Source organism: Oncorhynchus kisutch, linkage group LG1 (assembly GCF_002021735.2).
Source record: "Oncorhynchus kisutch isolate 150728-3 linkage group LG1, Okis_V2, whole genome shotgun sequence".
NCBI lineage: Eukaryota > Metazoa > Chordata > Actinopteri > Salmoniformes > Salmonidae > Oncorhynchus > Oncorhynchus kisutch.
Window position 1 is genome coordinate 10,358,899 of NC_034174.2, and position 25,094 is coordinate 10,383,992.

At 43.2% G+C, this 25,094-nt stretch overlaps 1 protein-coding gene across 1 annotated transcript in view; it reads left to right on the forward strand.

Moving 5' to 3' along the window:
- The first annotated feature begins 373 nt into the window (after positions 1-373).
- The window catches only part of LOC109879519 (neurexophilin-2-like), an 87,338-nt gene continuing 62,617 nt past the window's right edge, over positions 374-25,094 (forward strand). The window contains exon 1 of the mRNA XM_031825652.1: positions 374-841. Within this exon, the coding sequence (XP_031681512.1) occupies positions 785-841 (57 nt within the window). The 5' untranslated portion in view covers positions 374-784. The remainder of the gene's footprint in view (positions 842-25,094) is intronic.

Below are 25,094 nucleotides of genomic sequence, written 5' to 3' on the forward strand. Positions count from 1 at the left end.
GGGGGAGGGAGAGAGAGAGAGATAGGAGTAACGAGGGAGGGAGGGAGGGAGGGAGGGAGGGAGGGAGGGAGGGAGGGAGGGAGGGAGGGAGGGAGGGAGGGAGGGAGGGAGGGAGGGAGGGAGGGAGGGAGGGAGGGAGGGAGAGAGAGGGAGGGAGAGATAGGAAGAGAGGGGGAGGGAGAGAGGGAGAGGAGTAACGAGGGAGGGAGGGAGCGAGAGAGAGGGAGGGAAAGATAGGAAGAGAGGGGGAGGGAGAGAGAGAGGAGTAACGAGGGAGGGAGGGAGGGAGGGAGGGAGGGAGAGAGAGAGAGAGAGAGAGAGAGAGAGAGAGAGAAGGAACAAAAACATTTTCTCTTAAACCAACCTCTCAGCTGTGAGTGGTACAGGAGATGCTCTCGTGATTCGGGATCTTCATTCTGATAAACGTTCTCTTCCCGCAAGGTGACTTTGCCTCCCCGCGCAAACTTCCCGACTTCTGTCCTCCAATAGTATCCATCGTTCAAAACTATGGATAATCCTCTCAGAAACGAAACGGACCGGAAAATATAAACCTTCAACTAATTATCGGTATCGAAAATACGGTGAACTAGACGGAGAGAAAAATACCTACATCGAAACTTTTTTTTTGGGGGGGGGGATAATTTTTCTCTCTCTGTGTGTCTGCCTCGTCTCTTTGTGTTGGATTGTGTGAAGCTGTGATCCCTGCCGAGCGTTGCTGCTGTGTGTATGTCAACCCAAGGAGACTCGTAGTGTCAGGGTGGTCCGCGACGGAAGGTGTGCTGCGATGATGAAGGTACTCGTTTGGACCATTGTGATCCTCGCCCAGTGCGTTCTACGAAAGGTAAGAGAAAACGGAAAGTTACTGAACCGTAACCTATTGAATAACATAAATGTAGTGTTTAGAAAACGTAACCCATAGGCTAGTCACTCATTTGTAGAATAACCAAAACCTCCAACAATGAATTGAACTCCTAAAGCACGATACCATTTTTCTGGTAAGACACAATATAAATATTGGACTCAACTCCAACTAAATATACTAGAGAATACGATACATTAGGCCTATCTGACATTCCACCTGTGACATGTGGTGATGGAAGACCAGTCTCTATTTTTATTAGCTCAACAAACTTTTGTTAAGTTATTGCGGGGTTTTGACATGTTCCTTGTATTTCATGATGAAGCAGTATATCTCCGAGAATAGTATTTGACCAGTTCAGTAGAAAAAGGTGTGAGCTGATGTTTTCGGGAATAGAGGCATGTGTAGTGTGAGTGTATCACATCACATGTTTTTTCAGCGCTGCCCTGCCTGCGTTCCAATTTCGAGTCTCTTATGAGTTCATAGCTAGCCCCGCGTCTTGCTGACTCAATTATGCCGTCTGAGCGTTTCCCTTACCCCCCACTTAAGCATCCCGCCCGTTATCTATTTATCTATTTGCGCTCGCAGCAACTTCCTTGTAATTTTTTTCTTCAGAAGTTAAACATGCCCTCAGCTTGTTTTATGTTTTATCTCAACATCACTATACTAAGCAAAGAGTTTGTGAATTTATTATAGTTGGGGGTGTACTTAGTGTCATGTCGTGTGTGTGTGTGTGTGTGTGTGTGTGTGTGTGTGTGTGTGTGTGTGTGTGTGTGTGTGTGTGTGTGTGTTTGTGTTTGTTTTCAGGACCCCAATGTTCCAATAATTCACAATAACTTTTTTGAAATGTCAGGACTTTTTTCATGTCCTGAACTTGTTCAAATGCTAGTTGAAGCTTTAGGGTTAGGTTTACGGTTTTGGGGCTAAGGTTAATATTACGTTTAGGGTCAGGTTAAGGGTTATGGAAAATAGGATTTTTAATGGTCAAACATTTTGACTCCCCAAAAAGTCCAGAAATGTCACGAAAACAAAGCTGTGTGTGCATCTCTCGCTCTCTGTTTGCGTGTGTGTGTGTGTGTGTGGGGGGGGGGGGGGGGGGGGGGGGGGGTGTAGAATGTTCTGTGAGAACACTCTTGGAATATGTAAGTGATAATCAACGAGGGGCTATGCGTTCTATGGAGAATATGGAACGACGTGGATGGTGTGTTCCACGACGCGCTGCCAGAGTGGAACTGACTTCCATGCTGTTGCATTATTTTACAGAGAATGTATAGAGGCCCGAGTTGATTATAACCCTTTTATACCAGGGTTTAGTTGAACACATTTGGCACTATACATGTGTTTATTTGATGGTAGAAATGTGTTTGACGTCTACTGAAGTAGGTAGCAAGTTGACTATAGATAGCTACAGTAGTTGGCTTGGTAACTAAACAAACAGACTTGCTATTTTAGCTAACCAAACCATCAGTCATAGCTTGCTATTATGAAAATAGAATTCAACAATACCAAAACTGTTTTCAATTCGACTTTTGCTTTTAGAAGCAGCCCAAACAAAAACATGTAAAAAATAAACTATAGACATTGAATTCTACCACGCAAATCCAGTGCTATATATATATATGACAATAATGAATGCATTAGAATGAGTATTCAACAATGCCATGGTATGCTAGTCTTTATTAGGGAAATGCTAAAAATAAGTTATTTTCCTATGATCCATAAAACCATTCAATCATCACACAGTTCACATGTGACCAAGGATATATGATGTCCTAGATGTGACCTACTTCTTACACGAGGTCACCGCTTGACCTGTGTCATAGGAAGAGTCATGACCAATTCTATAAACCAACTTTACTATATAGAGATAGGAAAACAACACAATACGGAAGAGTACACCAACAGTGTAAAAACAAACCAACTTTACTATATAGAGATGGGCAAACAACACAATACGGAAGAGTACACCAACAGTGTAAAAACAAACCAACTTTACTATATAGAGATGGGCAAACAACACAATACGGAAGAGTACACCAACAGTGTAAAAACAAACCAACTTTACTATATAGAGATGGGCAAACAACACAATACGGAAGAGTACACCAACAGTGTAAAACAGAAGAATGCCTTTGAAACGACAACATTAAAGAGGCATTAAGCAGTTGAAACAATAACAAAGCAGGCTCCCCACCCATGGCTCGGTAAAAAGCTGAGAGATGGCCCTGGAGAAATGTAATCATTCTCAATTACATAGACAGAGCTACGGATGCAAGGACTGATCTTCCGTGGTATCAAAATGATAGTTTTAACTATGTTTTGAGGCTATACAGTATTTGTTTACATTTGATTTGTTTACAAACATTGGAGTTAAACAAGTTTATATTTTGGCTTCTCATGGAGTGTGACAGTTTGACTAAGCTCATGAGGCATTTATAAGTTATATTCTTCAAGAATCAATGGGTATACAGGTGAAGTCGGAAGTTTACATAAACCTTAGCCAAATACATTTAAACTCAGTTTTTCACAATTCCTGACATGTAATCCTAGTAAAATTCCTTGTATTAGGTCAGTTAGGATCACCACTTTATTTTAAGAATGTGAAATGCCAGAATAATAGTAGCGAGAATGATTTATTTCAGCTTTTATTTCTTTCATCACATTCCCAGTGGGTCAGAAGTTTACATACACTCAATTAGTATTTGGTAGCATTGCCTTTAAACTGTTTAACTTGGGTCTAACATTTCGGATAGCCGTCTTTAAGCTTCCAACAATAAGTTGGGTGAATTTTGACCCATTCCTCCTGACAGAGCTGGTGTAACTGAGTTAGGTTTGTAGGCCTCCTAGCTCACACATGCTTTTTCAGTTCTGCCTACATATTTTCTATAGGATTGAGGTCAGGGCTTTGAGTCAATACCTTGACTTTGTTGTCCTTAAGCCATTTTGCCACAACGTTGGAAGTATGCTTGGGGTCATTGTCCATTTGGAAAACCCATTGCGACCAAGCTTTAACTTCCTGACTAATGTCTTGAGATGTTGCTTCAATATTTCCACATCATTTTCCTCCCTCATGATGCCATCTACACCAGTCCCTCCTGCAGCAAGCACCCCCACAACATGATGCTGCCACCCCTGTGCTTCATGGTTTGGATGGTGTTCTTTGGCTTGCAAGCCTCCCCATTTTTCCTCCAAACATAACGATGGTCATTATGGCCAAACAGCTCTATTTTTGTTTCATCAGACCAGAGGACATTTCTCCAAAAAGTATGATCTTTGTCCCCATGTGCAGTTGCAAACCGTAGTCTGGCTTTTTTTTATGGTGGTTTTGGAGCGGTGGATTCTTCCTTGCTGAGCGGCCTTTCAGGTTATGTCGATATAGAACTCGTTTTACTGTGGATATAGATTATTTTGTACCAGTTTCCCCCAACATCTTCACAAGGTCCTTCGCTGTTGTTCTGGTATTGATTTGCACTTTTCGCACCAAAGTATGTTCATCTCTAGGAGACAGAACACGTCTCCTTCCTGAGCGGTATGACGATTGCGTGGTCCCATGGTGTTTATACTTGCGTACTATTATTTGTACAGATGAACGTGGTACATTCAGGCATTTGGAAATGTACTCCCAAGGATGAACCAGACTTGTAGAGGTCTACACATTTTTTTTCTGAGGTCTTGGCTGATTTCTTTTGATTTTCCCATTATGTCATTATGATTTCCCATTATGTCAAGCAAAGAGGCACTGAGTTTGAAGGTAGGCCTTGAAATACATCCACCTACAATTGACTCAAATTATGTCAATTACGTCAATTAGCCTATCAGAAGCTTCTAAAGCCATCATTTTCTGGAATTTTCCAAGATGTTTAAAGGCACAGTCAACTTAGTGTATGTAAACTTCTGATCTACTGGAATTGTGATACAGTGAATTATAAGTGAAATAATCTGTCTGGTAACAATTGTTGTAAAAATTACTTGTGTCATGCACAAAGTAGATGTCCTAACCAACTTGTCAAACTATAGTTTGTTAACAAGAAATGTGTGGAGTGGTTGAAAAACAAGTTTTAATGACTCCAACCTAAATGTATGTAAACTTCCAACTTCAACTGTATATTATTATTTGATGCGTCCAAAATGGATGTAGCAACTGCTGATTCACATCGAAAAGGCAGGCCGAACAGGCCCCCATTAATATTGATGGGGCTGTAGTGGAGCGGGTCGAGAGCTTCAAGTTCCTTGGTGTCCACATCACCAACAAACTATCACGGTCCAAACACACCAAGACAGTCGTGAAGAGGGCACGACAACACCTTTTCCCCATCACGAGACATGGCATGGGTCCCCAGATCCTCAAAAAGTTAAACAGCTGCACCATCAAGAGCATCACCGGTTGCATCACAGCCTGGTATGGCAACTGCTCGGCATCTGACCGTAAGGCGCTACAGACGGTAGTGCGTACGGCCCAGTACATCACTGGGGCCAAACTTCCTGCCATCCAGGACCTATATACTAGGCATGTTTATACTAGGCGGTGTCAGAGGAAAGCCCCAAAAATTGTCAAAGGCTCCAGTCACCCAAGTCATAGACTGTTTTCTCTGCCACCACATGGCAAGTGGTACCGGAGCACCAGGTCTAGGTCCAAGAGGCTTCTAAACAGCTTCTACCCCCAAGCCATAAGACTGCTGAACAATTCATCAAATGACCACCCGGACTATTTACACTGACCCCCTGCAATTTGTTTTTACACTGCTGCTACTCGCTGTTTATTATGTGTGCCTAGTCACTTTACCCCTACCTAGATGTACAAATGACCTCAACTAACCTGTACCCCCACACATTGACTCTGTGCCGGGTAACCAATGTATATAGCCTCATTATAGTTATTTTATTGTGTTACTTTATACATATTTATATATATATATACATGTATATATATATTATTTAAAAAAATGTTTTTTACTTTTGTTTATTTAGTCAATCTTTTCTTAACTCTATCTTCTTAAAACTGCATTGTTGGCTTAGGGCTTGTAAGTAAGCATTTCACTGTAAGGTCTACCTACACCTATTGTATTCAGCATTTCACTGTAAGGTCTACCTACACCTGTTGTATTCAGCATTTCACTGTAAGGTCTACTACACCTGTTGTATTCAGCATTTCACTGTAAGGTCTACCTACACCTGTTCTATTCAGCATTTCACTGTAAGGTCTACCTACACCTGTTGTATTCAGCATTTCACTGTAATGTCTACTACACCTGTTGTATTCAGCATTTCACTGTAAGGTCTACTACATCTGTTGTATTCAGCATTTCACTGTAAGGTCTACTACATCTGTTGTATTCAGCATTTCACTGTAAGGTCTACTACACCTGTTGTATTCAGCATTTCACTGTAAGGTCTACCTACACCTGTTGTATTCAGCATTTCACTGTAATGTCTACTACACCTGTTGTATTCAGCATTTCACTGTAAGGTCTACTACACCTGTTGTATTTAGCATTTCACTGTAAGGTCTACCTACACCTGTTGTAATTCAGCATTTCACTGTAAGGTCTACTACACCTGTTGTATTCAGCATTTCACTGTAAGGTCTACCTACACCTATTGTATTCAGCATTTCACTGTAAGGTCTACTACACCTGTTGTATTTGGTACATGTGACAAATAACATTTGATTTAATTTAATTTAAGGTGTGAATATTGAGATGCCATATCCCACATTTATTTTTTTATTTTTTCTATTCTCCTTTATCACACTGTTGTTATAATTGATGTCATTATTTTTATGCCTGCATTACATTGCAATAATTCTGTTGATTTTGTTTATTTATCATCAAATGAAAACATGAATCAGAAAAAAAACGAGCAGAGTCAATCCAACCTCGTGCTTAGTACAGCCTCGTGCTTAGTACAGCCTCGTGCTTAGTACAGCCTCGTGCTTAGTACAGCCTCGTGCTTAGTACAGCCTCGTGCTTAGTACAGCCTCGTGCTTAGTACAGCCTCGTGCTTAGTACCTACCATGACAGCAGGAGCTTTCTGGCTATTTTTAAAGCAACTTAAAAGCATCCCTAAAACTAGTCTTTCTTTTTAGTCTGGAATCCAACATTAGAATCACTTGTGACAAACCTTAGTGACTAGGAGTGCTGTGAGCGAGACTGCTTAGGTCGAGGCCATGATATTCCAGCAGCATTACTGTGTGTGTATGTGTGTGTGTGTGTGTGTGCGTGTGTGTGTGTGTGTGTGTGTGTGTGTGTGTGTGTGTGTGTGTGTGTGTGTGTGTGTGTGTGTGTGTGTGTGCATGCGTGTGCGCGTGTGTGTGTGCTTACAGACATGTGAACTGCAGTGGAGGCTGCTGAAGGGAGGACGCCTCATAGTAATGGCAGTTATTGAGTAAATGGAATGTTATCGACCACATGGAAACCACGTGTTTGATACCATTCCATTGACTCCATTCCAGACATGGACTCCATTCCTCCCCTCTCCAGCCTCCAGTGGTGTCCTCCTCAGATATGTCAGAGTGCTAAAAACATCCTGTCATCTGGCAGATTGAGGTTACACCAGCTATTGTGACAGATGACACACTTCATTATTTAGAAGATTTGAATACAAACTGAAACAGTTCACTATTCATTTATACCGCAGAAATGTTAAATACTCATTTCTGATTGGTTAGAAGGGCATTCTAGAATGGACATTAAAACCAGATAACGGAACACCTTGCAAGTCATTATCAGCTCATTGTCATTATCAGCTCATTGTCATTATCAGCTCATTGTCATTATCAGCTCATTGTCATTATCAGCTCATTGTCATTATCAGCTCATTGTCATTATCAACTCATTGTTATCCAAATTAATATCAATAGAAAACCGATACATTGCTGTTATTATGGCTGCAGAGGTCGCGACTGTGTTAGCCGTAGCTAGCTAGCAAGGAAGGGTAAAGAAATACATAATGATACATATCACTAATCAAACGAACAACTGGGTCGCATCTCTAGCATCCAGAAGATGAGAGAGTATCAATGAAAAATGCGTTGTCTATTATTTCCAAGGTAATGTACAGAACGTCGGCGTTTGTCCTTACTTAAATGCTCCCTCTACCCTCCTCTTACATCGGATTCCAAATGAAGTGCAAGGATTGAATTGTGTTAATGTTGGAGTGTGTCAACCATAATTCAATTATGTGCCTTGAAACAATACTCTTTTATCTGTATAGGGAACATGTAATAATTGATAGGGTGAAATCAATGTATTATTATTAGCCTGTGGCTCTGTGAGTAAGTTAGAGTTGAGAGCTGAGAGGAGGCGAACGGAACGGAGAGGAGAGAATGGATCGAGTGAACGAGCGATGAGAGGAGAGAAGGAGAAAGTGTTTAGTCTCCAGGCACTGCAAAAGCATTGAGCATTGAAGAGTGATAATGAAAAACTGTTCATGGTGGATGTAAAACAGCCCATCGGCCATCAGCCCATCCTCAAACTCACCCTTAGCTTCAACCTTATCGGCTAAGCTGGAATTATATATTTTTCAATATTTTATGTGTAGAATCATCATTAAAATATGATGATGATTATTATTATTCCATTTCATGACCCTTTTCATTGTACACATCTAATATGACATAATAAAATAGTAGATAACATCTAACACTACACAAGTCAGATAAACAATTAAATAGCAATGCTATTCAGAAATAAGACCTGATTTTTCTTTCAACGAGATATCATCTCACCTGATCTATTTGTCAGCTTTATAAAATAACCAGCTTCCTGAACCCCGGGGATATTAACAGGAGTGAACAGCCTTAATTGCAGTGTTTTTTAAATTAATTTATTATCCTTCGATTAGCATCTCTGTAACAGTTTTTTCTCTCTCTTTGGCACCCTCCCAAAAGAGGTGACTAAACTAAATAGACGTCATCAAATCAAATCCAATTTTGATGGTCACATGCTTCGTAAACAACTGATGTAGACCAACAGTGAAATGCTGACTTACAGGCCCAACAATGCAGAATATATTTTTTTAAATAATGGTAATAATAATAATAATAGAAAAATAGTAGTAACACGATGAATAAATATACACAATGAGCAATGATAGCTTGGCTTTATACATGAGGTACCAGTACCACATCAATGATAGCTTGGCTTTATACATGAGGTACCAGTACCACATCAATGATAGCTTGGCTATATACATGAGGTACCAGTACCACATCAATGATAGCTTGGCTATATACATGAGGTACCAGTACCACATCAATGATAGCTTGGCTATATACATGGAGTACCAGTATCAAGTCAATGATAGCTTGGCTATATACATGAGGTACCAGTATCAAGTCAATGATAGCTTGGCTATATACATGAGGTACCAGTACCACATCAATGATAGCTTGGCTATATACATGAGGTACCAGTATCAAGTCAATGATAGCTTGGCTATATACATGAGGTACCAGTATCAAGTCAATGATAGCTTGGCTATATACATGAGGTACCAGTATCAAGTCAATGATAGCTTGGCTATATACATGTGGTACCAGTATCAAGTCAATGATAGCTTGGCTATATACATGAGGTACCAGTATCAAGTCAATGATAGCTTGGCTATATACATGAGGTACCAGTATCAAGTCAATGATAGCTTGGCTATATACATGTGGTACCAGTATCAAGTCAATGATAGCTTGGCTATATACATGAGGTACCAGTACCACATCAATGATAGCTTGGCTATATACATGAGGTACCAGTACCACATCAATGATAGCTTGGCTATATACATGAGGTACCAGTATCAAGTCAATGATAGCTTGGCTATATACATGAGGTACCAGTACCACATCAATGATAGCTTGGCTATATACATGGAGTACCAGTATCAAGTCAATGATAGCTTGGCTATATACATGAGGTACCAGTATCAAGTCAATGATAGCTTGGCTATATAGATGAGGTACCAGTACCACATCAATGATAGCTTGGCTATATACATGAGGTACCAGTATCAAGTCAATGATAGCTTGGCTATATACATGAGGTACCAGTATCAAGTCAATGATAGCTTGGCTATATACATGAGGTACCAGTATCAAGTCAATGATAGCTTGGCTATATACATGTGGTACCAGTATCAAGTCAATGATAGCTTGGCTATATACATGAAGTACCAGTACCACATCAATGATAGCTTGGCTATAAACATGAGGTACCAGTACCACATCAATGATAGCTTGGCTATATACATGGGGTACCAGTATCAAGTCAATGATAGCTTGGCTATATACATGAGGTACCAGTATCAAGTCAATGATAGCTTGGCTATATACATGAGGTACCAGTATCAAGTCAATGATAGCTTGGCTATATACATGAGGTACCAGTACCACATCAATGATAGCTTGGCTATATACATGGGGTACCAGTATCAAGTCAATGATAGCTTGGCTATATACATGAGGTACCAGTATCAAGTCAATGATAGCTTGGCTATATACATGAGGTACCAGTATCAAGTCAATGATAGCTTGGCTATATACATGAGGTACCAGTACCACATCAATGATAGCTTGGCTATATACATGGGGTACCAGTACCACATCAATGATAGCTTGGCTATATACATGGGGTACCAGTACCACATCAATGATAGCTTGGCTATATACATGGGGTACCAGTACCACATCAATGATAGCTTGGCTATATACATGGGGTACCAGTACCACATCAATGATAGCTTGGCTATATACATGAGGTACCAGTACCACATCAATGATAGCTTGGCTATATACATGGAGTACCAGTATCAAGTCAATGATAGCTTGGCTATATACATGAGGTACCAGTATCAAGTCAATGATACCTTGGCTATATACATGAGGTACCAGTACCACATCAATGATAGCTTGGCTATATACATGAGGTACCAGTATCAAGTCAATGATAGCTTGGCTATATACATGAGGTACCAGTATCAAGTCAATGATAGCTTGGCTATATACATGAGGTACCAGTATCAAGTCAATGATAGCTTGGCTATATACATGTGGTACCAGTATCAAGTCAATGATAGCTTGGCTATATACATGAGGTACCAGTATCAAGTCAATGATAGCTTGGCTATATACATGAGGTACCAGTATCAAGTCAATGATAGCTTGGCTATATACATGTGGTACCAGTATCAAGTCAATGATAGCTTGGCTATATACATGAGGTACCAGTACCACATCAATGATAGCTTGGCTATATACATGAGGTACCAGTACCACATCAATGACAGCTTGGCTATATACATGAGGTACCAGTATCAAGTCAATGATAGCTTGGCTATATACATGAGGTACCAGTACCACATCAATGATAGCTTGGCTATATACATGGAGTACCAGTATCAAGTCAATGATAGCTTGGCTATATACATGAGGTACCAGTATCAAGTCAATGATAGCTTGGCTATATACATGAGGTACCAGTACCACATCAATGATAGCTTGGCTATATACATGAGGTACCAGTATCAAGTCAATGATAGCTTGGCTATATACATGAGGTACCAGTATCAAGTCAATGATAGCTTGGCTATATACATGAGGTACCAGTATCAAGTCAATGATAGCTTGGCTATATACATGTGGTACCAGTATCAAGTCAATGATAGCTTGGCTATATACATGAAGTACCAGTACCACATCAATGATAGCTTGGCTATAAACATGAGGTACCAGTACCACATCAATGATAGCTTGGCTATATACATGGGGTACCAGTATCAAGTCAATGATAGCTTGGCTATATACATGAGGTACCAGTATCAAGTCAATGATAGCTTGGCTATATACATGAGGTACCAGTATCAAGTCAATGATACCTTGGCTATATACATGAGGTACGAGTACCACATCAATGATAGCTTGGCTATATACATGAGGTACCAGTACCACATCAATGATAGCTTGGCTATATACATGAGGTACCAGTACCACATCAATGATAGCTTGGCTATATACATGAGGTACCAGTACCACATCAATGATAGCTTGGCTATATACATGAGGTACCAGTATCAAGTCAATGATAGCTTGGCTATATACATGAGGTACCAGTATCAAGTCAATGATAGCTTGGCTATATACATGAGGTACCAGTACCACATCAATGATAGCTTGGCTATATACATGGGGTACCAGTATCAAGTCAATGATAGCTTGGCTATATACATGAGGTACCAGTATCAAGTCAATGATAGCTTGGCTATATACATGAGGTACCAGTATCAAGTCAATGATAGCTTGGCTATATACATGAGGTACCAGTACCACATCAATGATAGCTTGGCTATATACATGGGGTACCAGTACCACATCAATGATAGCTTGGCTATATACATGGGGTACCAGTACCACATCAATGATAGCTTGGCTATATACATGGGGTACCAGTACCACATCAATGATAGCTTGGCTATATACATGGGGTACCAGTACCACATCAATGATAGCTTGGCTATATACATGGGGTACCAGTACCAAGTCAATGATAGCTTGGCTATATACATGAGGTACCAGTATCAAGTCAATGATAGCTTGGCTATATACATGAGGTACCAGTATCAAGTCAATGATAGCTTGGCTATATACATGAGGTACCAGTATCAAGTCAATGATAGCTTGGCTATATACATGAAGTACCAGTATCAAGTCAATGATAGCTTGGCTATATACATGAAGTACCAGTATCAAGTCAATGATAGCTTGGCTATATACATGAGGTACCAGTATCAAGTCAATGATAGCTTGGCTATATACATGAGGTACCAGTATCAAGTCAATGATAGCTTGGCTATATACATGAAGTACCAGTATCAAGTCAATGATAGCTTGGCTATATACATGAAGTACCAGTATCAAGTCAATGATAGCTTGGCTATATACATGAAGTACCAGTATCAAGTCAATGATAGCTTGGCTATATATATGAGGTACCAGTATCAAGTCAATGATAGCTTGGCTATATACATGAAGTACCAGTTTCAAGTCAATGATAGCTTGGCTATATACATGAAGTACCAGTATCAAGTCAATGATAGCTTGGCTATATACATGAGGTACCAGTATCAAGTCAATGATAGCTTGGCTATATACATGAGGTACCAGTATCAAGTCAATGATAGCTTGGCTATATACATGAGGTACCAGTATCAAGTCAATGATAGCTTGGCTATATACATGAGGTACCAGTATCAAGTCAATGATAGCTTGGCTATATACATGAGGTACCAGTACCACATCAATGATAGCTTGGCTATATACATGAGGTACCAGTACCACATCAATGATAGCTTGGCTATATACATGGGGTACCAGTACCAAGTCAATGATAGCTTGGCTATATACATGGGGTACCAGTATCAAGTCAATGATAGCTTGGCTATATACATGGGGTACCAGTACCAAGTCAATGATAGCTTGGCTATATACATGGGGTACCAGTACCAAGTCAATGATAGCTTGGCTATATATATGAGGTACCAGTATCAAGTCAATGATAGCTTGGCTATATACATGAAGTACCAGTATCAAGTCAATGATAGCTTGGCTATATACATGTGTGTGGGTACAGTCCAGTGTGTGGATAGAATCAAGAAGGGTCAATGGTCCTCATAGGGTCAATGGTCCTCATAGGGTCAATGGTCCTCATAGGGTCAATGGTCCTCATAGGGTCAATGGTCCTCATAGGGTCAATGGTCCTCATAGGGTCAATGGTCCTCATAGGGTCAATGGTCCTCATAGGGTCAATGGTCCTCATAGGGTCAATGGTCCTCATAGGGTCAATGGTTCTCATAGGGTCAATGGTCCTCATAGGGTCAATGGTCCTCATAGGGTCAATGGTTCTCATAGGGTCAATGGTCCTCATAGCTGTTTGGTAACTATTTAGCCATCTTACAGCTTGAGGGTGGAAGCTGTTTTTTTTTTTTTTTTAAACCTTTATTTAACACGGCAAGTCAGTTAAGAACAAATTCTTATTTTCAATGACAGCCTAGGAACAGTGGGTTAACTGCCTGTTCAGGGGCAGAATGACAGATGTTGTACCTTGTCAGCTCAGGGGTTTGAACTTGCAACCTACCAGTTACTAGTCCAACGCTCTAACCACTAGGCTAAGGAGCCTTTTGGTCCCAGACTTGGCACTCTATTACCTCTTGCCGTGCGGTGACAGAGAGAAGAGTCTATGATTTGAGTGGATGGAGTCTTTCACAATTTTTAGGGCCGTCCTCTGACACCGCCTGTTACATAGGTCCTGGATGCCATGGTGATGTACTGGGCCGAACACACAACCCTCTGTAGCGCCTTGTGGTCAGATGCCGAGCAGGTGTCATACCAAGTGGTGATGCAGCCAGTCAAGATGCTCTCTTTTTTGAGGAACTAAAAAGATAGGTTGAATAAATACTATTTGTACTGTTTTTTAATTTTTTATATCTGTGACAGAGAGTATACGTCTGAAGCACGTGCTCAGTCCATTTCCTGTCAGAAGGTAGAGCGAGCAGATAGAGTAGAAGTGTTCCACTCATTGCCAGGTGATATGGCAACATTTGTGTGTGTCACCCGACCCATTTTCAAAACCTAGAACGATCTACAATCGGTCCCCCTATCTCCTAATCTGACAAATTCTATGTTAACCAACCCATAATCTCTTGTGTAATCTGTTGCATCGTGATGAGAAAAGCAATCACATTACTGGTACACCAAACCAGTAAGTATCTATTTATTTATGCCTAGTGTGTATCTATCATAGCTGGTTTGTTCACTCTGAAACAGCATTCACTTCCCTTGGCCAGATCAAACCACAGCCACCAGGAAATGGCACAGATATTCAGACAGTTTGTTTGGCTAGCCCACGTAGGTAAAACAATTATTCATTTCCCAATCCCAATTCATTTTTAGACAATTAGTATCCACATCCACAAGTATCCACATTTAGGTGAGGACAATGTACTTAATTTACATTAGTCACTGCTGTCTACCAAAGCCCTTTCTGACAACGAGTACAGAACACCTTGTTCCATAGTCCTGAATACTCTCTGACAACGAGTACAGAACACCTTGTTCCATAGTCCTGAATACTCTCTGACAACGAGTACAGAACACCTTGTTCCATAGTCCTGAATACTCTCTGACAACGAGTACAGAACACCTTGTTCCATAGTCCTGAATACTCTCTGACAACGAGTACAGAACACCTTGTTCCATAGTCCTGAATACTCTCTGACAACGAGTACAGAACACCTTGTTCCATAGTCCTGAATACTCTCTGACAACGAGTACAGAACACCTTGTTCCATAGTCCTGAATACTCTCTGACAACGAGTACAGAACACCTTGTTCCGTAGTCCTGAATACTCTCTGACAACGAGTACAGAACACCTTGTTCCGTAGTCCTGAATACTCTCTGACAACGAGTACAGAACACCTTGTTCCATAGTCCTGAATACTCTCTGACAACGAGTACAGAACACCTTGTTCCGTAGTCCTGAATACTCTCTGACAACGAGTACAGAACACCTTGTTCCGTAGTCCTGAATACTCTCTGACAACGAGTACAGAACACCTTGTTCCATAGTCCTGAATACTCTCTGACAACGAGTACAGAACACCTTGTTCCATAGTCCTGAATACTCTCTGACAACGAGTACAGAACACCTTGTTCCATAGTCCTGAATACTCTCTGACAACGAGTACAGAACACCTTGTTCCATAGTCCTGAATACTCGCTGACAACGAGTACAGAACACCTTGTTCCATAGTCCTGAATACTCTCTGACAACGAGTACAGAACACCTTGTTCCATAGTCCTGAATACTCTCTGACAACGAGTACAGAACACCTTGTTCCATAGTCCTGAATACTCTCTGACAACGAGTACAGAACACCTTGTTCCATAGTCCTGAATACTCTCTGACAACGAGTACAGAACACCTTGTTCCATAGTCCTGAATACTCTCTGACAACGAGTACAGAACACCTTGTTCCATAGTCCTGAATACTTTCTGGCATCTTCTTTTCCATTGTCCAAAATACAAGCAGGAGGTTATTAATAATTTCAGACCCAACAGTATGTTCTATTTATCGAGCTCAAGACCTGCCTCAGACTGGTCAGACACACACCGCCTCATCTAATTGTAGTGTAGCAAGCAGAAACATGTATTGTTGCTTGTACAGTATATACAGTATTTGAACCAACCATTTACAGTCTTGTCAGTAATGTAATTGTGAATTAATTTATTCAAACGATATCTCCATTGTGTTCTACATATTCAGATGCCTGTAATTCTCTGTGGAGTATCAGAGTACATGAGACGGACAGCACACACAATAACCATCAATAATCCATATATGGAACCGTATCACATCCAACATTTACCAGTCATCTGGTTAGGCCTCTCCTCTCCTCTCCCCTTCCCCCTGCCTGCCCTCTCCTCTGCACAACATTTCCTATGGAACTGTATCACATCCAACATTTACCAGTCATCTGGTTAGGCCTCTCCTCTCCCCTTCCCCCTGCCTGCCCTCTCCTCTCATCTCCCCTTCCCCCTGCCTGCCCTCTCCTCTCATCTCCCCTTCCCCCCTGCCTGCCTGCCCTCTCCTCTCATCTCCCCTTCCCCCCTGCCTGCCTACCCTCATCTCTCCTCTCATCTCCCCTTCCCCCTGCCTGCCTGCCCTCATCTCTCCTCTCCCCTTCCCCCTGCCTGCCTGCCTGCCTGCCCTCATCTCTCCTCTCCCCTTCCCCCTGCCTGCCTGCCCTCATCTCTCCTCTCCCCTTCCCCCTGCCTGCCTGCCCTCATCTCTCATTTCCCCTTCCCCCTGCCTGCCTGCCCTCATCTCTCCTCTCCCCTTCCCCCTGCCTGCCTGCCTGCCTGCCCTCATCTCTCCTCTCCCCTTCCCCCTGCCTGCCTGCCCTCATCTCTCCTCCCCCCTTCCCCCTGCCTGCCTGCCCTCATCTCTCCTCTCCCCTTCCCACTGCCTGCCTGCCCTCATCTCTCCTCTCCCCTTCCCCCTGCCTGCCTGCCTGCCCTCATCTCTCCTCTCCCCTTCCCCCCTGTCTGCCTGCCCTCATCTTTCCCCTTCCCCCCTGCCTGCCTGCCTGCCCTCATCTCTCCTCTCTCCTTCCCCCCTGCCTGCCTGGCTCTCCTCTCCCCTTCCCCCCTGCCTGCCTGCCTGCCCTCATCTCTCCTCTCCCCTTCCCCCTGCCTGCCTGCCCTCATCTCTCCTCTCCCCTTCCCCCTGCCTGCCTGCCCTCATCTCTCCTCTCCCCTTCCCCCTGCCTGCCTGCCCTCATCTCTCCTCTCCCCTTCCCCCTGCCTGCCTGCCTGCCCTCATCTCTCCTCTCCCCTTCCCCCCTGCCTGCCTGCCCTCATCTCTCCCCTTCCCCCCTGCCTGCCTGCCCTCATCTCTCCTCTCCCCTTCCCCCCTGCCTGCCTGGCTCTCCTCTCCCCTTCCCCCCTGCCTGCCCTTGTCTCTGTATGGCTTCTTCCCGGTGTAGTACGGTTTGATCTTAGTCCTGTATTGACGCATTGCCTGTTTGATGGTTCGTCGGAGGGCATAGCGGAATTGCTTATAAGCTTCTGGGTTAGGGTCCTGCTCCTTGAATGTGCAGCTCTAGCCTTTAGCTCAGTGTGGATGTTGCCTGTAATCCATGGTTTCTGGTTGGGGTATGTACGTACGGTCATTGTGAGGGCGACGTCATCGATTCACTTATTGATGAAGCCAATGACTGATGTGGTGTACTCCTCAATGCCATCGGAGGAATCCCGGGAACATATTCCAGTCTGTGCTGCAAAACAGTCCTGTAGCTTAGCATCTGCTTCATCTGATCACTTTTTTATTGATCGAGTCACTGGTGCGTCCTGCTTTAGTTTTTATTCGTAAGCAGGAATCAGATTATGGTCAGATTTGCCAAATGGAGGGCGAGGGAGAGCTTTGTATGCTTCTCTGTGTGTGGAGTAAAGGTAGTCCAGAGTTCTCCCTCTGGTTGCACATTTAACATGCTGATAGATATTTGGTAAGACAGATTTAAGTTTCCCTGCATTGAAGTTCCTGGCTACTAGGAGCGCCGCCTCTGGCTGAGCGTTTTCCAGTTTGTTTATGGTGGAATACAGCTCATTGAGTGCAGTCTTAGTGCCAGCATCAGTCTGCGGTGGTATGTAGACAGCTATGAAAAATACAGATGAAAACTCTCTAGGTAGATAATGTGGTCTACAGCTTATCATGAGATAATCTACCTCAGGCGAGCAAAACCTTGAGATATCGTGCACCAGCTGTTCTTTACAAAAAGATACTGTCCGCCGCCCATTGTCTTACCAGAAGCCGCTGTTCTGTCCTGCCGATACAGCATATAACCAGCCAGCTGTATGTTGATAATGTCGTCGTTCAGCCAGGACTCCGTGAAGCATAACATATTACAGTTTTTAATGTCCCGTTGGTATTTTAATCTTTGGTCATCGATTTAATTTTCCAAAGATTGCACGTTTGCTAGCAGAATGGAAGGGAGTGTGGGTTTATTCGATCGCCTACGAATTCTCAGAAGGCAGCGCACCCTCCGGCTCCTTTTTCTCCGCCTTCTCTTCACGCAAATGACGGGGATCTGGGCCTGTTCCCAGGAAAGCAGTATGTCATTCACGTCAGGCTCATTGGTCTCGTTAAAGGAAAAAAAGGATTCTGCCAGTCCGTGGTGAGTAATCGCAGTTCTGATGCCCAGAAGTTATTTTCGGTAGCAGCAACATTACGTACAAAATAAGTTAACAAATAAGTTACAAACAACGCAAAGAAACGAACAAACAACACAATTGGTTAGGAATACGTAAAACATCAGCATTGTTCTCTGGCGCCATCTTATGGGGAAGGGGAGAGGGAGGAAGGGGAGAGGAGAGATGAGGGCAGGCAGGGGGGAAGGGGAGAGGAGAGATGAGGGCAGGCAGGGGGGAAGGGGAGAGGAGAGATGAGGGCAGGCAGGCAGGGGGAAAGGGAGAGGAGAGATGAGGGCAGGCAGGCAGGGGGAAAGGGAGAGGAGAGATGAGGGCAGGCAGGCAGGGGGAAAGGGAGAGGAGAGATGAGGGCAGGAAGGGGGGAAGGGGAGAAGAGAGATGAGGGCAGGCAGGGGGGAAGGGGAGAGGAGACGCCGGCTCTGACGCTCGTCAGATGTGGCAAGGCTTGCAAACCATTACAGACTACAAAGGGAAGCACAGCCGAGAGCTGCCCAGTGACACATGTTTGTGTTGCTTCACAGTCCTCACTTTGAAAGGCTGGTCAAGACTCACATCAACACCATTATCCCAGAAACCCTAGACCTACTCCAATTTTCATACCGCCCTAACAGATCCACAGATGATTCAAACACTATTGCACTCCACACTGCCCTTTCCCACCTGGACAAAAAGGAACACCTATGTGAGAATGCTATTCATTGACTACAGCTCAGCGTTCAACACCATAGTACCCTCAAAGCTCATCAATAAGCTAATGACCCTGGGATTAAACACCTCCCTCTGCAACTGGATCCTGGACTTCCTGACAGCCGCCCCCAGGTGGTAAGGGTAGGTAACAACACATCTGACACGCTGATCCTCAACACAGGGGCCCCTCAGGGGTGCGTGCTCAGTCCCCTCCTGTGCTCCCTGTTCAATCATGACTGCACGGCCAGGCATGACTCCAATACCATCATTATGTTTGCCATATACACAACAGTGGTAGACCTTATCACCGACAACGACAAGACAGCCTATAGGGAGGAGGTCAGAGACCTGGCCGTGTGGTGCCAGGACAACCACCTCTCCCTCAACGTGATAAAGACACATTTGATTATTGTGGACTACAGGAAAAAGAGGACTGAGCATGCCCCCATTCTCTTCAACGGGGCTGCCTGGTATGGCAACTGCTCGGCTTCCGACCGCAAGGCACTACAGAGGGTAGTACGTACGAATCAGTACATTACTGATATAGAGGGTAGTACGTACAACTCAGTACATTACTGATATAGAGGGTAGTACGTACGACTCAGTACATTACTGATATAGAGGGTAGTACGTACGACTCAGTACATCACTGGGGCAAAGCTTCCTGCTGTCCAAAACCTCTATACCAGGCGGTGTCAGAGGAAGACCCAAAAAACTGTCAAAGACTCCAGCCACCCTAGTCATAGACTGTTCTCTCTGCTACTGCACGGCAAGCGGTACCGGAGTGCCGCTTGCCTGCCTGCCCTTAGAGGCTTCTAAACAGCTTCTACCCCCAAGCCATAAGACTCCTGAACAACTAATCAAATGGCAACTCAGACTATTTACATTCCCCCCCGTTTACACTGCTGCTACTCTCTGTTGTATCTGTACATAGTCACTTTACTAACTCTACCCACATGTACATAGTACCTCAATTACCTCGACTAACTGGTGCCCCCGCACATTGACTCTGTACCGGTACCCCCCCTGTGTATAGTCTCCACATTGACTCTGTACTGGTACCCCCCCTGTGTATAGCCTCCACATTGACTCTGTACCGGTACCCCCCCTGTGTATAGTCTCTACATTGACTCTGTACTGGTACCCCCCCCTGTGTATAGCCTCCACATTGACTCTGTACCGGTACCCCCCCTGTGTATAGTCTCCACATTGACTCTGTACTGGTACCCCCCCTGTGTATAGTCTCCACATTGACTCTGTACTGGTACCCCCCCTGTGTATAGTCTCCACATTGACTCTGTACTGGTACCCCCCCTGTGTATAGTCTCCACATTGACTCTGTACTGGTACCCCCTGTATATAGTCTCCACATTGACTCTGTACCAGTACTCCCCTGTATATAGTCTCCACATTGACTCTGTACCAGTACTCCCCTGTATATAGTCTCCACATTGACTCTGTACTGGTACCCCCCCTGTGTATAGTCTCCACATTGACTCTGTACTGGTACCCCCCCTGTGTATAGTCTCCACATTGACTGCCTGCCTGCCCTCATCTCTCCTCTCCTCTCCCCTTCCCCTCTGCCTCCTCTCCTGCCTTCCCCACCTCCCCTTACCCGAGTCTCTCCCTGCCAGTGCTGTGGGTCCTTTTGGGGAGGCCTGGTCTACTTCTTCTACAAGATGAGGCCCATCTGTTCTGTCTCTCTGCTGGTGGGCCGTGTGGTTGTTAAATTAGATGTCTTCCGATCCATCCATCTATGTGGACTGATCTGGACCCCTCTCACCACTCCTCACCACTCTCACCGGGCTCCCACCATGGGGTGGGGTGGGGGGCACACCTCAGATCATTTACTATCAGACACTATGGATAGTGAGGGGAGGAAGGGGGGGGGGGGTCGGAGGAGAGGAGAAGAGAGAACGAGAGCACTGGGCTCCAGATCAGACCCCAACCTGTATGAGTTGCCAAGGCCTAGGTGTATGGTGCCCTACAGTACATGGTGCCAACCTGGCAGGGGCCTCCTCTGTACTGGGGCCAGCCTGGTAGAGGTGAAGATGTGGTGGTTGTGGAGGAGGGCTTCCCAGTACTAGTTTCCCCTTGACAGGCCCACACACGCTGAAGCCAAGGCCAGGTCAAGATGCCTGAACCCTGCCTTGTCTAGCTATAGTCTGGCCTCGTGTGGTGTAGCTAGCACATGCCTGGCATTTAAATTCACTCACAAAGCCTAAACACACGCACAAACACACCATCCTTCCTTCTATGGATGGATACCGGAGCATCTCAATGCGCTTGTGTGATGACTCACCATACCCCCCCCCCCCCCCCCGTAGATGATAATGTCTGAAAAGGAATCAATTTGAGAATATTCCAGGCAATACACTCATCCCACGCAATAAGCTATGTGACAGATACGGCTATACATTACTGTGCAGCCAACGAAGCACGCTCCAAATGAATAAGCAAGAAGATGAATATATTACGGGAGCTAAGGCATGGAAAGCCATGGAAAATGAAAAAATGCTCTCATATACGGTGCCTCTGTTGTCAGGGGCACAGGGGGTAGACAAAGAGGGTATTTATTACACTGCAATTACCATTGAGGTATCACAGGCCTAATGGCAGAGGAGAAAATGAACACTTTGCAGGAACCGATAAAGGGGGCATTATAGCAGGGTTTGTCATGCCCTGCCAGGCTCTCCTCCTGGGGGCCCCCTATCCATCACCACACCACCACACCACATATGCCTGCCTTTTAAAATCACCTGCAGAGAGGGGGGTAGAAGGGAGATGGAGGGAGAGAGAGGGGAGAGAAGGGAGAGTAGAGAGATAGCCCTACCATTTACAAAACAGAAGAGTTGGGGCCGCTGTAAGAGACCACAGAAGCCTCTCATCATCATCATCATCATCATCAACATCATTTCTTATGTAGACTGTTAATTGTCGGCAGTAGCCTTCATCTTAGTTGTACCTCTGTTATTTGTTGTGCCTCTTTAAGTTAAGTGAAGCTGAAGGGAGTGTACATCGGGTGCCGTGGTCGGCCCTAATTTAGCTCTTATGTTCCAGTTAGAGGTCCCCAGTCGTGGCTGAGATGTGAGATGTGAATAAACGTGTTCTCCTCTGTAGCTCTGAGGAAGGAAACAGATAGCATCATAAGAGGCGGAATGACTTTCTGGCTGATCGTCTGATGACCAATCTGTTTGTTTCTTAACGTATGATGAGGAACTCTAGACTTGGTAGAATGACCAGTGTTACTGTGATGTTGGCTGCAGTGTAGACAATATATTGACTATAGCTTCTCAGCTGAGCTCCTGTAGTAAAATATAACTGTGTGTGTGTGTGTGTGTGTGTGTGTGTGTGTGTGTGTGTGTGTGTGTGTGTGTGTGTGTGTGTGTGTGCGTGTGTTACATTTTTTCCTCTGTCTCTGTCTCTTATACACACACACACACACATGTATAATGCTGAAGATTCATAGCGTGTGTGTTTTGCTGAAGAGTGTCAAATCAAATCAAATTGTATTGGTTGCGTACACATATTTTGCAGATGTTATCGCTGGTGCAGCGAATTGCTGATGTTTCTAGCTCCAACAGTGCAGTATACCTAACAATAAAAAACAATGCACACAAATCCCTAAAAATGAAAATTATGAAATTAAGAAATATCAGAACGAGCAATGTCGGGGTCCGGAATATAAATATAATATAGTATTTTCTATGATATATATCTGCTGTGTGTTCCATTATTAAAGTAACCAGTGTTCCATTATTAAAGTGACCAGTGTTCCATTATTCAAGTGAACAGTGTTCCATTATTAGTGACCAGTGTTCCATTATTAAAGTGACCAGTGTTCCATTATTCAAGTGACCAGTGTTCCATTATTCAAGTGACCAGTGTTCCATTATTCAAGTGACCAGTGTTCCATTATTAGGGTGACCAGTGTTCCATTATTAAAGTAACCAGTGTTCCATTATTAAAGTGACTAGTGTTCCATTATTAAAGTGACCAGTGTTCCATTATTCAAGTGACCAGTGTTCTATTATTAGGTTGACCAGTGTTCCATTATTAAAGTAACCAGTGTTCCATTATTTAACTGACCAGTGTTCCATTATTAACGTAACCAGTGTTCCATTTTTAAAGTAACCAGTGTTCCATTATTAAAGTGACCAGTGTTCCATTATTAAAATGCCCAGTGTTCCATTATTAAAGCAACCAGTGTTCCATTATTAAAATGACCAGTGTTCCATTATTAAAGTAATCAGTGTTCCAATATTAGGGTTAGCAGTGTTCCATTATTCAAGTGATCAGTGTTCCATTATTAAAGTAATCAGTGTTCCATTATTAGGGTTAGCAGTGTTCCATTATTCAAGTGATCAGTGTTCCATTATTAAAGTAACCAGTGTTCCATTATTAGGGTTAGCAGTGTTCCATTATTAAAGTAACCAGTGTTCCATTATTTAAGGGACCAGTGTTCCATTATTAAAGTGACCTGTGTTCCATTATTAAAGTAACCAGTGTTCCATTATTAAAGTAACCAGTGTTCCATCATTAAAGTTACCAGTGTTCCATCATTAAAGTTACCAGTGTTCCATCATTAAATTGACCAGTGTTCCATCATTACATTGACCAGTGTTCCATTATTAAAGGGACCAGTGTTCCATCATTAAAGTGACCAGTGTTCCATTATTAAAGTAACCAGTGTTCCATTATTAAAGTGACCAGTGTTCCATCATTAAAGTGACCAGTGTTCCATTATTAAAGTGACCAGTGTTCCATCATTAAAGTGACCAGTGTTCCATCATTAAAGTGACCAGTGTTCCATTATTAAAGGGACCAGTGCTCCATCATTAAATTGACCAGTGTTCCATCATTAAAGTAACCAGTGTTCCATCATTAAATTGACCAGTGTTCCATTATTAAAGTGACCTGTGTTCCATTATTAAAGTAACCAGTGTTCCATTATTAAAGTAACCAGTGTTCCATCATTAAAGTTACCAGTGTTCCATCATTACATTGACCAGTGTTCCATTATTAAAGGGACCAGTGTTCCATCATTAAAGTGACCAGTTTTCCATTATTAAAGTAACCAGTGTTCCATTATTAAAGTGACCAGTGTTCCATCATTAAAGTGACCAGTGTTCCATTATTAAAGTGACCAGTGTTCCATCATTAAAGTGACCAGTGTTCCATCATTAAAGTGACCAGTGTTCCATTATTAAAGTGACCAGTGTTCCATCATTAAAGTGACCAGTGTTCCATCATTAAAGTGACCAGTGTTCCATTATTAAATTGACCAGTGTTCCATTATTAAAGTAACCAGTGTTCCATTATTAAAGTGACTAGTGTTCCATTATTAAAGGGACCAGTGTTTCATTATTAAAGGGACCAGTTTCCATCATTAAATTGACCAGTGTTCCATAATTAAATTGACCAGTGTTCCATCATTAAATTGACCAGTGTTCTATCATTACATTGACCAGTGTTCCATCATTAAAGTGACCAGTGTTCCATGACTATGTACTATGTACCTAGTTTGTGTGTGCTACTCTTAGACAGCCTTGGGTTTTCACAGTGTTGTGTGTGATTTATAGTGACACACCTGTGAGAGTTATATAGAGGAGGATTCTGTGCATGTTATGAAATATTAAAGTGTAATCCCAGAGACACCAAATATTATAACTCATACTGTAGACGGCTGGGAGTGCTCAGGGTCAGCCCCAGCACTGTGTGTGTGTGTGTGTGTGTGTGTGTGTGTGTGTGTGTGTGTGTGTGTGTGTGTGTGTGTGTGTGTGTGTGTGTGTGT